Consider the following 15,760-nt stretch of genomic DNA (forward strand, 5'->3'; position numbering starts at 1 on the left):
TTATGAGCAGTTCAGACTTGATCATAAATTTCAAGAAAATGATGCAATTTAATATATTCAAAGTTTTATGCTGTAATCCCAGCACTTTGGGAGGCTGAGGCAGGCAGATCACAAGGTCAGGAGATCGATACCATCCTGGTCAACATGGTAAAACCCCATCTCTACTAAAAATACAAAAATTAGCTGGGCATGGTGGCAGGGGCCGCTACTCAGGAGGCTGAGGCAGGAGAATCGCTTGAACCAGGGAGTCAGAGATTGCAGTGAGCCGAGATCATGCCACTGCACTCCAGCCTGGCGACAGAGTGAGACTCCGTGTCAAAAAAAAAAGTTTTATCAACTGACTAAAAAGGCTTGGAAGATAAAGATGTGACCTTATTTATACATCTCAATCATTTCAGTGTTATGTTAATTATATTATTGTATCTACTTGAAATAAGTAGATGCAATACTTATTTTCACTTTGTGGAATATTTCCTTCTTATGTAGTGAGCTTCCCAGGGCCACTGTCAGAAGTGTTTTTTCCAGTGAGACTGTGACTCCTATCAGGGTTACCATAGTGTTATGCAGTATCGTAATAAATTTCAAGTGTCCTGATTAGGATCTTACTCTTTTTTTTTTTTTTTTTTTGAGACAGGTTTCACTCCTATTGCCCAAACTGGACTGGAGTGCAGTGGCGTGATCTCGGCGCATTGCAACCTTCACCTGCCAGTGCTCAAGCAGTTCTCGTGCCTCAGCCTCCCAAGTAGCTGGAACCACAGGCACATTCCACTGCACTCAGCTAATTTTTTTGTAGAGCTGAGGTTTCACCATGTTGCCCGGGCTGGTCTCAAACTCCTGAGCTTAAGTGATCCACCCGCCTCGGCCTCCTAAAGTGCTGGGATTACAGGCATGAGCCACGGCACCTGGATGTGATATTATTTAATATTTCTTGGGCCAGGCACAGTGGCTCATGCCTGTAATCCCAACACTTTGGGAGGCCGAGGTGGGTGGATCACTTGAGTCAGGAGTTTGAGACCAGCCTGACCAACATGGTGAAACCCCATCTGTACTAAAAAACAAATACATAAAATTAGCCGGGCATGGTGGCACATGCCTGTAATCCCAGCTACTTGGGAGGCTGAGGCAGGAGAATTGTTTGAACTCGGGAGGCGGAGGTTGCAGTGAGCCAAGATGGCGCCATTGCGCTCCAGCCTGGGCAACAAGAGCAAAACTCCATCTCAAAAAATATATATTATTTTGTTACTATATATATATATATTTAATATTTATATATAAATATATTTTGTTAATATACTGTTGATGTTAATATGATTAAACAGAATGTTACTTTATATGATTAAACAGAACATAGTTCACCTTACATATTTCTTTATGTTTCAGATGCAGAAAGAAAAAGTTTATACACTCTCTTTCTGGAATCTGTACAGTCCCGTCTTCGACATGGAGAAGATTCCACTCCACAGGTTCTTACTGAGCAACAGGCAACCAAGGAGAACCTAATGAAGATGCAGTCCATTGCTGAAAGGCATCTTGAACTGGATGATGTTCATGATCCACTGCTTGCCATTAACTTTGCAAGGTGAGACACACCTGCAAGGTTATCAGTAATTGAAATGGCATCATTTGTGCAGTGTTTGCTGTTTATTTCTGGCAGGTAGGGCTTTCCAGGCCTAAAAACAAAAACAAAAACTCTTGTAGGCTATCCTTTCTTTTTTCTTTTTTCTTTTTTTTTTTGTTTGTTTGAGATGGAGCCTCACTCTGTCACCCAGGCTGAAGTGTAGTGGCGTGATCTTGGCTGACTGCTGCAACCTCCGCCTCCCAGGTTAAGCAGTTTTCCTACCTCAGCCTCCCAAGTACCTGGGACTACAGGCATGTGCCACCACGCCCAGCTAATTTTTGTATTTTTAGTAGAGACGGGGTTTCGTCATGTTGGCCAGGCTTGTCTCGAACTCCTGACCCCAGGTGATCTGCCCACCTCCGCCTCCCAAAGTGCTGGGATTACAGGTGTGAGCCACCGCGCCATGCCTGTCCTTTATAACAAGCAGAATACAAGATGTTGTGCTCGCCTACTTCAGGTGTATAGTTTGGATTCCATGTCGTTTGTGGAAGTCTGCAGACTTGGCCCTGCCATCATGTGGTACAACTTTTGTCTGTGCTGTCGGGCCCCTAGAAATGTCATCATTTACCCAGAAGATGCTGAAACTCTGGGCCATGAGTGGGCCCTGGACACCCATTGAGTCAGGGTCCCCATTGGCATATAATATGTCCTGGGCTTAAGCTGCTTTTTAGGCACTTAGTCCATTAGAGTAAGTCATTAATACCCACACAGTTCCCGGTTGTCTAATGGCCAGCATTTGCTGTGTCCATCCCTAATCACTAGAAAGACCAGCTCTAGTACCTGACCCTAAGGCAGTGGCAACTTCAAGAGACTGGTTCACTCAAAGGATATTTTTGGGAGAAAGATTTTTCTCTTTCTGTAATAGTTGGTAACTTCAAGACTAAAGGTAAAAATGGGACTTCAGGGTTTTGATTTAAGAAAATTCTGTTGACAGCAGCTCATAAAAAGAAGACTCACATTTTTATCTTGAAGGATGTATTTGGAGCAGAGTGACTTTCACGAGAAGTTTGCCGGTGGTGACGTATGTGTGGATAGATCATCGGAATCTGTGACGTGCCAGACTTTTGAATTAACGCTGAGATCCTGCCTCTATCCTCATATTGACAAGCAGTATCTAGATTGCTGTGGAAATCTCATGCAAACTCTAAAAAAAGATTACAGGTAAAAGAGTAATTTAATTTTGGAAGTAGTAAATAGTTGATTGTACTTGAAGAACAGTTGAGATTAGTTTAAAACCTATTTCAATTTTTATTAGAGTAGGAAATGGATATACAGTAAACAATTTTTTAAGAGAAATCAATTGACCATCAATATTTTCTTAACTATGTTTTGAAACTTAATACTTTATTTCTGAGAATCTTTCCCAAAAGAAATACAGAAAATGTTTGTAGAAAAATTACAAAGTTTGTTATCAGAATGAAAAACACTAAATTACTTAGTGATAGATGACTAGTTTTTTAAACTATGGCATATCCATAAATATGGCATATACATACCCAAATATGAACTTTGTAAAGTTCATAAAAATTATGGCAATTAGGCCAAGCACGGTGGCTCACGCCTGTAATCCCAGCACTTTGGGAGGCTGATGCGGGAGGATCACGAGATCAGGAAATGGAGAGCATCCTGGCTAACACGGTGAAACCCCGTCTCTACTAAAAATACAAAAAATTCGCCGGGTGTGGTGCCGGGCGCCTGTAGTCCCAGTTACTCTGGAGGCTGAGGCAGGAGAATGGCGTGACCCCAGGAGGCAGAGCTTGCAGTGAGCCAAGATCGGGACACTGCACTCCAGCCTGGGCGACAGAGCAAGACTCCATCTCAAAAAAAAAAAAAAAATTATGGCAATTAAAAAGCAGGATATATAATACGGTAGGAACTAGGTTTTCTTAACGCATAGAAGAGAAGACAGGAAAGAAACATTCCAGATATTAAATATTAATGATGGAAATCCACCATAAATGATGGGATTTGGATTTTTTTTGTTACATTTTTGTGACTGCCCAATTTTCTATAATGTTATAGAAGATAAACTTTCTGATGATGAAAGGAAAACCTATGCTGTTTTTATTATTGGAACAAGTGTAAGAGGTGTGTTAATATTTCTAATTTTAATAAATGTAGAATGTAAACTTGTTTCACTAAAAACAGGGTACGAAACCTGCTGTTGATCCAGAATCCTGCCTTACGAACGCCAGAGATCTTAGTGTCACTCATTTTCTCTCCATTCAGGTTGGTAGAATACTTGCAAGCTATGAGGAATTTTTTCTTAATGGAAGGAGGAGATACCATGTATGACTTCTACACATCAATTTTTGATAAAATAAGAGAAAAGGAAACATGGCAGAATGTGTCTTTTCTTAATGTCCAACTCCAAGAAGCAGTAGGACAGCGTTATCCTGAAGATAGTTCACGGTAAAATATGGACGCCACCTTTATTTAAATTAGCGTACCATGAACTATGTGCCAATAAGTCTTCTATGAATTACACATGTTATTTTATCCTCACTATTCCTATGAGTTTTACTAATAGTATTTTACTATTTGGAAAATGGAGGCCAGGCATGGTGGCTTACACCTGTAATCCCAGCACTTTGGGAGGCAGAGGTAGTGGATCACCTGAGGTCAGGAGTTCGAGACCAGCCTGGCCAGCATGGTGAAACTCTGTCTCTACTAAAAATACAAACAGCATGGTGGTGGGCGCCTGTAATCCCGGCTATTTGGGAGGCTGAAGCAAGAGAATTGCTTGAACCTGGGAGGCAGAGGTTGCAGTGAGCCAAGATCATGCCACTATACTCCAGCCTGGGTGACAAGAATGAGACTCCATTTAAAAAACAAGAAAAAATTGAGGCAGAGGCTAGCTATGTGACTCTCTCGCTAAACAACAAAAGACGTTGAGATGCCACCATATGGCCAGAGGCAGTGGCTCATGCCAGTAATCCCAGCACTTTGGGAGGCCAAGGTGGGAGGATTGCCTGAGCTCAGGAGTTTGCAACCAGCCTGGGCAACATAGTGGGACCTCGTCCCTATAAAAAAAGAAAAAAGTTGCCACCATACAACCTGTCAGGGTCTGGTGGCCTCCTTCACATGGCTGGAGTCAGTGCTTCCTCTCTCTGAGCTCCCACACATGAGGTTTTTCAGTCCTGCCTCCTAGAGAATGCCCCTGATCTCTCAGAACTGGCTCAGAGCTCCCCAATGACCTCTGTGTCTCTCAGCCTCACTCCCTTCCACCAAAACAGACTTGACCCTCACCAGGGTGACCTCAGACCACCAGCAGTGACTTCCACCACTCATCCCTGTGCTCCCCGTGGGTGCCTCCTAACAGATGGGCTAAGCTTTGTCTCAGAAGGGAGAAAGATATTTACTGTCTGGCTCCATTTTCCCAGCCTCATGTCTTGCACACATACACACCATGTTCTCTCTCCTATCTCCCTTCGCGTTTCAGGGATTTCAGAATATTTCTGGTGTCTGCTAGTGCTGTCCTCCCGCCCCCCTGTGACTTAGTCTCCAGTTCATGGGCCCGGCAGAGGTCTGCTCATTCCTACATCCCCCTTGTCTTCATGTGCTGCACTGGGCTGGGAGTCCCTGGAGAGAAGAGAGATTGGCTTTCTATTGCCTGCTCAGTGCAGCACCTTAGTATTAATATTTGGTAGATGCCTACTAAGCACTGAGTGAATGCATACATATCAGGCCATTAAGAGCTAAAAATTCTTTTTTTTGAGACGGAGTCTTGCTCTGTCACCCAGGCTGGAGTGCAGTGGCACAATCTCGACTCACTGCAAGCTCCGCCTCCCAGGTTCATGCCATTCTCCTGCCTCAGCTTCCCGAGTTGCTGGGACTACAGGCGCCCAGCGAATTTTTTATATTTTTATAGAGACGGGGTTTCACCGGGTTAGCCAGGATGGTCTCGATCTCCTGACCTCGTGATCCTCCTGCCTCGGCCTCCCAAAGTGCTGGGATTACAGGTGTGAGCCACCGCACCCGGCAAAGAGCTAAAAATTCTGACTAGTGCCTGTGTCATGGATCAGCCAATTCATAATCACACACTGCCCTGTGACATCTCTGATTGGGAAGTTAACTCCCCACTTTAAACCTTCTTCGTATGTATCCAGGCATCCCCTCTTAGTGCCTCTGTGACTGTGGAAGAGGACATCATTTCTCAGGAACCACTGATGGGAGTATTTTGAGGATTAAATGAGCTAAGGACACATAATAGTGCCTGGCACTTGGACATTTTCATGTCCATGTTTGATGCTTGCTTTCCCCTGTGAGTCACATTCAAACCTGTCTGAGGAACTCGTGAATGAAGCACTGCACAGCACCTGTGGTGTAGAAGCAGACCCCACCCCATCTCGATGGGGCTCGAAGCAATACTCTCACCGCATGTTCGGCTCCCTCGAGCTGCTCTGCTCACCCTCTCCTGCCTACCCCCAACCTCAGCAGAGGCTTCGTCTTCCCGGCCATTGCCTGAAGTTTACTGTCTTCCTCAGCTTCATCTTTTTTCTGATTACTACCATTGTTAAGTGTCTCTTCTGTAACTAAACTCATTATTTAAAAGTTTTCCCCTCTCTGTTATTTCTAAATCCAAATTTCTGCTCTGGAATATATGTTAGAAGAGATACATTTGTTGGAATGTTTGCATTTCTTTTATGAAATGCAGTATCTTTTGGGGAATATTATGTAAATGAAATACCAATTATTTTAAAAGAGCATTTTTATGTGACATACTGCTTTCACAAACTAAAACTGGAATTTCTTTCTTTAGTCTATCTATATCTTTTGAAAATGTTGACACAGCTAAGAAGAAGCTGCCTGTTCATATCTTAGATGGTCTGACCCTCAGCTACAAGGTATATGCTGATATTCTTTGTATAAACCGTGTTTTCTGCTAACATTAAAACATGCAAATAATGGGTTACTTTCTAATTTTGTTTTTGTTTCATAGGTCCCATGGCCCGTGGACATTGTTATAAGTTTGGAATGTCAAAAAATTTATAATCAAGTGTTTCTTCTCTTATTGCAAATAAAGTGGGCAAAATATAGTCTGGATGTTTTACTTTTTGGTGGTAAGATTTGTTTTCAGCAGATAAATTGTAATTTAATTTAATTTTAGCCCTTAATAAAAGAAAGGGAAGCATACGGGGAAGCATACGGGGATCTGGAAAAAAAAAAAAAGAAGTTGGTGGTTGTTGATCATTTTTTATGTGTACACAAATGGCAAAATGGTGCGTATTCTAGCAGTAGTTTTATGGACATCAAATACCTGAAAGGAAGATCAGGAAGTTGTGTGTACAGTTGATCTGAAATGCAACAACTTGATTAGGAAAAGTGACACAGGAAACTTTTCCCACTGCACCTTCCAGAGGCACTGAGGTTCACTTCCTGCCACCCCTGCCAGTGCTTTCTGTGGTGCCAGGGCCACATCCATCAGAGTTTCTGCCAGGTGTCATGGTGCAGTGGGGTTTGAGTTGATGCTCTTTCTGTCCACTTTGCTCTTCCAATGTTTTATAGAACTGGTTAGTACTGCGGAAAAACCACGACTTAAAGGCGGCCTTATACATGAACAAGACACAGTTGCTCAGTTCGGACCACAAAAAGAACCAGTAAGACAGCAGATTCATCGCATGTTCCTCTTAAGAGTGAAGCTCATGCATTTCGTGAACAGCTTGCACAACTACATCATGACCAGGGTTTGTGCCTCTCCCATCTGCTTCAGTTCTATCGTCGTATCTATACAGTTATTCGTAGAGAATTACTCATAATATGTTTATAAATACAAAATACCTACAGACTGTGAAAACGGGACATGTAGCAAATTTGATCATAAAATAACATGGCAATGGGAGGAATGTTTTTGTAAATATACCGGAATATGTGTATCCAGAGGCTGCTGTCCCTCCTGTCCAGCAGCCCCTGGGGACAGGCACAGCCACAGCTCGTCTTCTGGAATTGCCTTCAGAATGTGCTGCATAGTCCTTTAGGTTTCAATAGTGGTGACAGCTGTCCCTAAAAAATGGTTCCAATGTTTAATAACAGCCAAAATCCACTACGGTGTGTGGGAGGAAGATGCAGCCAGGTTATAGACTTTTTTCTTAAAAACAAGAACTCACTACAAAGTAAATGAAATTATTTTTCTGATACATCTAAAAGCCAGTTCTAGAGGAAGTTCTGAAAGAAGCGTTCAGAAATTGGAACAAGAGCAGTATTATTAGAGGACAGTATGCATTTGGGGTTTGAACTGTTGTTTAGACCTGTTTATACCTGGTCTGTGAGTTCTGAAACCCACCTTGCTTGGGTGAAGTGAGCCACTGAAGCCTGTGTTTTGGATGGGAAGGCTATGGCAGAGGGGCTCCATGTTTCCCCTGACTGCATTACTGCCTTCACAAAGTTGGCCTTCATTAAGTCCCTAATTGTTAAGAGTAAATGATAAGAGTTTAAGTTTTTTCTTTGTTTTTTATTTGAAGTATACTTATACTCATTTTAGAGAAAGATCAATGTATGAGAAAAGGAACTTAAGAAACATAAATTCACTATAATTATTCATATAAAAGTAACACATTTACTTGATTTTTTTTTTATCGATGTGTCTTATATACAGTTTAATGTACTTGCCCCTTCCTGCCAGGAAGTCTGTTAGTCCAGAGTTTGGCGTTCATTCATTCACTCTGCAAGTGGGCGTCCTACAGGATTGCCCCCGCCGTCCTCTTAGGATCAGAACGCCAGAGTATCCAGCCAGCATTTGAAGAATGGTACTTTATGAAACTTTCTAGATGTGCTTATTGAAGGAAGAATTTGAGAGGAGTAGAAGAGCTTAGTAAAAAAGATTTGTGTGCAGCACACAAGTCCTCAAAGAAGGCTGCTGATTAAGCTTTTTATCTTTCTCTTCCAAGATTCTACACAGTACGGGGCTGGAGTTTCAACATCAAGTTGAGGAAGCCAAGGATTTAGATCAATTGATTAAAATTCACTATAGGTATCTGTCAACCATCCATGACCGGTGTCTGCTGAGAGAAAAGGTACATGAGATGTCTCCTGCAGATGTGGCCACTGCTGGGCGAGTGGCGCTATCTGCCTGCTTTGGAATTTTATGATGATTAAGCTTCTGTCCTGCAGAATATTCTTTAAGGAAGAACCAGATCAAATGAGGTTACAAACAAATGCCCCAGGCCGGCCACAATGGCTCATGCCTGTAATCCCAGCATATTGGGAAACTGAGGTGGGCAGATCTTAAGAGGCCAAGAGTTCAAGACCAGCCTGGGCAACATAGCAAGACTCTGTGTTTACAAAAAATTAAAAAGATTAGCAGACATGGTGGTGCATACCTGGAGGCCCAGCTGCTTGGAAGGCTGAGGTGGGAGCATTGTTTGAGGCCAGGAGTTTGAGGCTGCAGTGAACTATGATCTGACCCCACTGCACTCTGCACTCCAGCTTGGGTAACAGAGCAAGACCTTGTGTCTTAAAAAAACCAGAAGGAGGAGTGCCCTATTCGTAGAAATTGTATCTAAGAGCAACATGAGAACTTTGTGTGATAGTCAACACTTACTCTGCGTTACTCTTGGATTCAGTTGGAAAATTGTGTCTGCAGTTGTGGAGCAATAGCATGTCCACTTCATGTGAATAGATAGAATTCAGTAATGTTAAAACCATTGGAATTATTTGTCCTAGTTTCATTGGTGAATTTAAATGGCCATCACAGGAAAAGGTCTTAATAGTTTGTTTCGTTGGTTTGACTGTCCTGCTAATATCACCTGTATCTTACATTCAGTGAATGCATGTGCCTGGTCCCAAATGGGCATGATTCAGAGCCTAGTACCCTTCCATATACACAGAAGGCAGTCACTGTGGTGATGAACTTTTTCTGTGATTCATTTAAAATAGGTAAAAGTGTTGGTATCGGTGTCCAAACCTAGTTACACAGTTTGTGTTCTGTGACTTTGGTCTCCAGGTCAGCTTTGTGAAAGAAGCTATCATGAAGGTGTTGAACTTGGCTCTCATGTTTGCAGACGGTTGGCAGGCAGGCCTGGGCACTTGGCGGTAAGTATGTGATTTCTGAAGCATCTGCGCTGTGACCATTTCAGCTTCAGCTTCAGCTTCCCTTTTTTTTAGAGACAGGGTCTTCCCAGCCACTCAGGAGGCTGGGAGGGGGAGGATTGCTTGACCCCAGGAGTTCAAGACCATCCTGGGCAACATAGCAAGACCCAGTCTTTAAAAAAAAAAAAAGAAGTGCAAGTATTTTGTGAGAAGTAAAACATTTTTAAAAATCTGAGGTCTTCTGATTTAAACAAGCAAACATTTTTAGATTATACCCATGTTATATCGTGTACGTTTTGTTAAATTTTTATCATGGACACCTTCAAACTGAAGTGGCAAGGACAGTGTTGTGAACGCCGTGATGGCACCTGCTTCAACTGTGCCAGTGAGGACAGCTCTGTCATGTCTGTGCCCACCTCCCCAGTCACACTTGCTGAATTATTTTAAACCAAATTCTGGACATCATGCTAGACTATTCTCCAAAGTTGTATTTTGGATGAGCTCTAAAAGATGCTGTGTTTTGAGAGTGTTGGTTATTCACACACATCACATAGGCAAGTGCACTGAATCAGGGGAAGTGGCCGGGGAGCAGTTCTCTCTAGCACTGCCATCCTCTACTGTTAACTCCAGTGTACAACTCAATATTTTGTTACCCGTCCTGTTTATAAAGTCAGTGCAACAGTAATTCTGCTGTTACTTCCATGAAATAAAAGTGCATGTTTGGTTGACTACTTACTCCATGTCAGTAGGGAGGTAAGAGTTCATTTGAGTGCTAGTATAATTCGAAATCTGCCATTGGCTGTACTCGGAATCAAGAAACTAAGATAGTAGATGAAGGCATACCTGCAGGGATGGAAATAAAAGTCTTCAGCTTTATATTGCTGGCTCAAAGTGTGCAAAATATATTTTGCTTTTTTTTTTCTTCTTTTTTTTTTTGTCTCACTTTGGGGTGGAGGAGAAATAACACTGCTGCATATGCTTTGCTGAAATTCAACTCTTTCAGTTTATTTTACAAATAGATGTGAGAAAAATACGGGGGTGAGGAACTTAAGAAGCCTATCAACCATCGCAGTTTATGGATAAGTTAATTGTTCCTGATTGAGACTTAAAGCCAAAAAGTGAAAAAATTGTAGAAGCAATGTGAAATTTGCGTGAATGCTATTAGATGATATTTTTGAGCAAATGGTGGTGTGGCTGTGTTTTGAAAGGAATCTTTATCTTTAAAGTATACATTTATACTTAAGAAATATTCATGACTGTGGTGCTCTGATGTCTCCTGTTTGCTTCTGAATATTGTGGTGGGGCTGTGGAGGTGTAAGCTTGGCATCTGGGTGGCACCTGCCATGGCTGGGCAGTGGGCCATGGAAACCCCTTCTGAAGTTCTCTCTTACATGTGTTTGATATTTCTCTTTTTAAAAAAAAAAAAAAGCCGAGCGCAGTGGCTCACGCCTGTAACCCAACGCTTTGAGAGGCCAAGGTGGGCGGATCTCCTGAGGTCAGGAGTTCAAGACCAGCCTGACCAACGTGGAGAAACTCCATCTCTACTAAAAATACAAAATTAGCCGGGCGTGGTGGTGCATGCCTGTAATCCCAGCTACTTGGTAGGCTGAGACAGGAGAATCGCTGAACCCAGGAGGCAGAGGTTGTGGTGTGGTTAGCCAAGATCGCTACATTGCACTCCAGCCTGGGCAACAAGAGCAAAACTCTGTCTTAAAAAAAAAAAAAAAGGCAGCCGGGCTCCATGGCTCACAACTGCAGTCCCAGCACTTTGGGAGGCCAGTGGGGGCAGATCAGCCGAGGTCAGGAGTTCGAGACCAGCCTGACCAAAATGGCGAAACCCCATCTCTACTAAAAATACAAAAATTAGCCAGACATTGTGGTGGGCATCTGTAATCCTAGCTACTCAGGAGGCTGAGGCAGGAGAATCACTTGAATCCAAGAGGCAGAGGTTACAGTGAGCCGACATCGTGCCACTGCACTCCGGCATGGGCGACAGAGCAAGACTCCATCTCAAAAAGAAAAAAAGCCTTTTTAAAAATAATTTCAAATTTTAAGTTTTATATTCTTAATGTTTTCTTTATTTCAAAGAGAATGTTTGCTTGTAAACAATGAAAACAGAACTGTATAAAGGAAAAGGGAGTATCCTTTGTCATCCTAGTTCCAGAACTAGATACTATCTGGAAACAGCACAGTTTTATATCCTAATGAAACTTCCTTTGAAACACTTTGACATTTTTTATTTTGAAGTAGGGTAGGACGTTATGTGTTTTATTTTATAATCTTTAGATTTAGGATTTTAAATAATTAAACCAAAATACATTTGAAATTAACTCCACAGATATCTTGAAGCTTACTTATATACCCGCAATGCACTTACTTAATTGAAATTTACTTTTATTCCTAGAATGGAATCTATAGAGAAAATGGAGTCTGATTTTAAAAACTGCCATATGTTTCTTGTAACCATTTTAAACAAAGCCGTCTGTAGAGGATCCTTTCCCCATTGTGAGTATATCATGTTAAAATATTTCTACCTCTGTATTTCCTTGTAACTAAGTGTATGTGTCATTGTTTTGTTACTGATCACATGAAGAATTAGAAATTCTCACCATTTTCAAAACTGAATAGTCCCTTAGCAGTTGTCCCATGCTTTGAATTGCTTTTTAAGCATTACAGTGAGGTGAGTGAATATCAAATATTTGTAAGCCCTGAGGATCTTACTTTCTGGTATACCATTTATTACAACAGATTTCTAAAACTCCTATTAAATAAAGTCGATGGCAGAATAGATTTCTGTCACACTTCACTATCGTGTAGTTTTTGTAACTTATTTCTTTTCAAAAGCTAGACTTCCTAAAAATTTTTTTTAGGAATTTAAAGCTCCTGGCCTGGCACAGTGGCTCATGCCTCTAATCCCAGCCTTTTGGGAGGTCGAGCAAATCACTTAAGGTCAGGAGTTGGAGACCAGCCTGGCCTACATGGCAAAACCCCGTCTCTACTAAAAATACAAAAATTAGCTAGGCATGGTGGCACATGCCTGAAATCCCGGCTACACAGCAGGCTGATGCAGGAAAATTGCTTGAATCCGGAAGGTGGAGGTTGCAGTGAGCCAAGATCGTACCATTGCACTCTAGCCTGGGTGACAGAATGGGACCCGTCTTCAAAAAAAAAAATTTTTTTCAACATTTAAACCTATTGTTTTAACCTTATTTTTATTCTTCCCACAGTGGAATCTCTAGCGCTGTCACTCATGGCTGGCATGGAACAAAGTTAAATGTCTTCAGTGTAATAAATATCTCCGACTTTATCATCATACATGTACATTTCCACCATGTGCAGCTGAAAAGGGAGAATATTTTTATTTTGGTTTATTTGTAAAACTTGTCCACAGTCAGCCTGTCACAGTCGCTCATGCCTCTAATCCCAGCACGATGGGAGGCCAAGACAGGCGGATCACTTGAGCCCAGGAGTTTGAGGCCAGCCTGGGCAACATGGTGAAACCCCATGTCTACCAGAAATACAAAATGTATCCAGACACGGTGGTGTGTGCCTGTAGTCCCAGCTACTCAGGAGGCGAAGATGGGAGGATCACTTGAGCCCAGGAGGTCAAGGCTGCAGTAAGCCATGATTGTACTACTGCAGTACAACCTGGGTGACAGAGTGAGACCCTGACTCAAAAAGAACCACTTGCCCACAGTCCAGACAGATGGATTGTAGGTGGGTTTTCTGGAGATTAGTAGATACTGTATAGAGTTGTGTACATAAAATTATGTCAGTAGTACAAAGTGTATATAGGCTGTTTACTCTTATATTTCCTACTGTAAGATACAGATTTATGGTACTGATACCTTTAAATTATATCATATTTTGAAAATGTAATTACTGATATTCAAAATAAATTAAAGGACTTAAAATTATTTTATTATCCTTTTGCTGCTGTCCTTCAGTCACGGAAGCTTTTTATATAGAGTTTTACATGTTGTCTTCCCTAAAAGTTGTCTTAGATTTAGCTGTCCTAGAAATGTTTATATTTTGGCTGGGTGTAGTCTCTCAAGCCTGTAATCCCGGCACTTTGAAAGACTGAGGTGAGAGGCTTCCTTGAGGCCAGGAGTTTAAGACCTGCCTAGGCAACATATGAGACCCCATCTCTACAAAAAAAACGTAAAAATTAGCCAAGGGCTGGGCGCAGTGGCTCACCCCTGTATTCCCAGCACTTTGGGAGGCCAAGGTGGGCAGATCATCTGAGGTCAGGAGTTCAAGACCAGCCTGGCCAATGTGGTAAAACCCCGTCTCTACTAAAAATACAAAAAAATTAGCCAGGCGTGGTGGTACACATCTGTAATCCCAGCTGCTTGGGAGGCTGAGGCAGGAGAATCACTTGAACCCAGGAGGCAGAGGTTGCAGTGAGCCTAGATTATGCCACTGCACTCCATCCTGAGTGACAGAGGAAGACTCCAAAAAAAAAAAAAAAATTAGCCAAGCATGGTGGCACATGCCTGTGGTCCCAGCTACTTGGGAGGCTGAGGTGGGAGGATCACTTGAGACCAGGAGGTCGAGGCTGCAGTGAGCCATGATTGCATCACTGCACTCCAGCCTGGACAACAGAACAAGACCTTGTCTCCAACAAAAAAAAAGAAAGAAATGTATATATGTTTTATGTGCCTGAGAAGTTCCACATGGAAAATAGCTTCAACCGATAGTGATAAATGTAAAAGGCCAACTTCACTTAGGGCCAACTGTTGGTACATATTATTGTTTGGTATTTCCTTGTTTTTTGAAACGGAGTCTCACTGTTACCTAGGCTGGAGTGCAGTGGCACAATCTCGGTTCACTACAACCTCTGCCTCCTGGATTCAAGCGATTCTCCTGCCTCAGCCTCCCGAGTAGCTGGGATCGCAGGCGTGCACCACCACGCCCAGCTAATTTTTGTATTTTTAGTAGAGACAGGGTTTCACCTTGTTGGCCAGACTGGTCTCGAACTCCTGGCCTCAGGTGATCCACGCCCCCCCCCCTCAGCCTCCCAAAGTGCTGGGATTACAGGCATGAGCCACTGTGCCTGGCAATATTTCTGAGCAATTTTTGTGAGCTAACCAGTTACATTTTGAATAAAATTATGCTATTAAATATTTCCATATTTTCTTTTTATAGAGCGAGACTGTCTTTAAAAAAAAAAAAAAAAAGCCCACACATAGTGACTCATGTCTGCAATCCCAGCACTTTGGGAAGCTGAGGTAGGTGGATCATGAGGTCAGGAGTTTGAGACCAGCCTGGCCAATGTGGTGAAACCTCGTCTTTACTAAAAATACAAAAATTAGCCAGGCGTGGTGGTGCACGCCTGTAATCCTAGCTACTCAGGAGGCTGAAGCAGGAGAATTGCTTGAACCTGGGTGGCGGAGGTTGCAGTGAGCCAAGATCGTGCCACTGCACTCCAGCCTGGGCGACAGAGCGAGACTGTCTCAAAAAAAATAAGAAAAAAAAAAAATATGAAAGTAGAACTGGAAACAACAAAATATGGAAGTTAGAACTAGAAAGCTTCTAAAAGCAAACATGGGAAAGTAACACCACAAACTTGGGGTAGACAAAGATTTCTTACATAAAATCAAAAAAGGGGTCGAGCACGGTGGCTCACGTCTGCAATCCCAGCACTTTGGGAGGTCAAGGTGGGTGGATCACCTGAGGTCAAGAGTTCCAGACCAGCCTGACCAGTATGGGGAAACCCCATCTCTACTAAAAATACAAAAATCAGCCGGGGGTGGTGGTGCACACCTGTAGTCCCAGCTACTCAGGAGGCTGAGACAGGAGAATCGCTTGAACCTGGGAGGCAGAGGTTGCAGTGAGCCGAGATCACGCCACTGCGCTCCAGCCTGGGTGACAGAGCAAGACTCCGTCTCAAAAAAAAAAGGAAATATTGGTGAATTTGACATCACCAAAAAACATTGCTAGGAAAATGGTAATACAGGCCATAGACTGGGAGAGAACATTTCCCCTTACCCCCTTTCAGGAACCATGTCATGCCCAGAGGCAACACTGTTGCCCAGGGTGTCCAGAAGTAACTATGTTCAGAGTATATGAAGGCATTTAAAATTAGTAAGACAAGCTTTTTTTTTTTTCACT

At 42.5% G+C, this 15,760-nt stretch overlaps 1 protein-coding gene across 6 annotated transcripts in view; it reads left to right on the forward strand.

The window, feature by feature from the left end:
• Positions 1 to 13,563, forward strand: part of TUBGCP5 (tubulin gamma complex component 5) — a 40,541-nt gene extending 26,978 nt beyond the window's left edge. For 4 of the 6 annotated variants that reach the window (XM_002825197.3, XM_009249597.3, XM_063716341.1 and 1 more), the window contains 10 exons: positions 1,381 to 1,579; positions 2,591 to 2,779; positions 3,848 to 4,030; positions 6,381 to 6,465; positions 6,561 to 6,681; positions 7,127 to 7,305; positions 8,506 to 8,631; positions 9,561 to 9,649; positions 12,051 to 12,151; positions 12,874 to 13,563. In XM_002825197.3, the coding sequence (XP_002825243.1) occupies positions 1,381 to 1,579; positions 2,591 to 2,779; positions 3,848 to 4,030; positions 6,381 to 6,465; positions 6,561 to 6,681; positions 7,127 to 7,305; positions 8,506 to 8,631; positions 9,561 to 9,649; positions 12,051 to 12,151; positions 12,874 to 12,920 (1,319 nt within the window). In that variant the 3' untranslated portion in view covers positions 12,921 to 13,563. The remainder of the gene's footprint in view (positions 1 to 1,380; positions 1,580 to 2,590; positions 2,780 to 3,847; positions 4,031 to 6,380; positions 6,466 to 6,560; positions 6,682 to 7,126; positions 7,306 to 8,505; positions 8,632 to 9,560; positions 9,650 to 12,050; positions 12,152 to 12,873) is intronic. The other 2 variants (XM_063716338.1, XM_063716339.1) reach the window with 1 other exon arrangement.
• Positions 13,564 to 15,760: the final 2,197 nt, after the last annotated feature.

The sequence above is a fragment of the Pongo abelii genome, chromosome 16 (genome assembly GCF_028885655.2).
Source record: "Pongo abelii isolate AG06213 chromosome 16, NHGRI_mPonAbe1-v2.0_pri, whole genome shotgun sequence".
In the NCBI taxonomy this organism is placed as follows: domain Eukaryota; kingdom Metazoa; phylum Chordata; class Mammalia; order Primates; family Hominidae; genus Pongo; species Pongo abelii.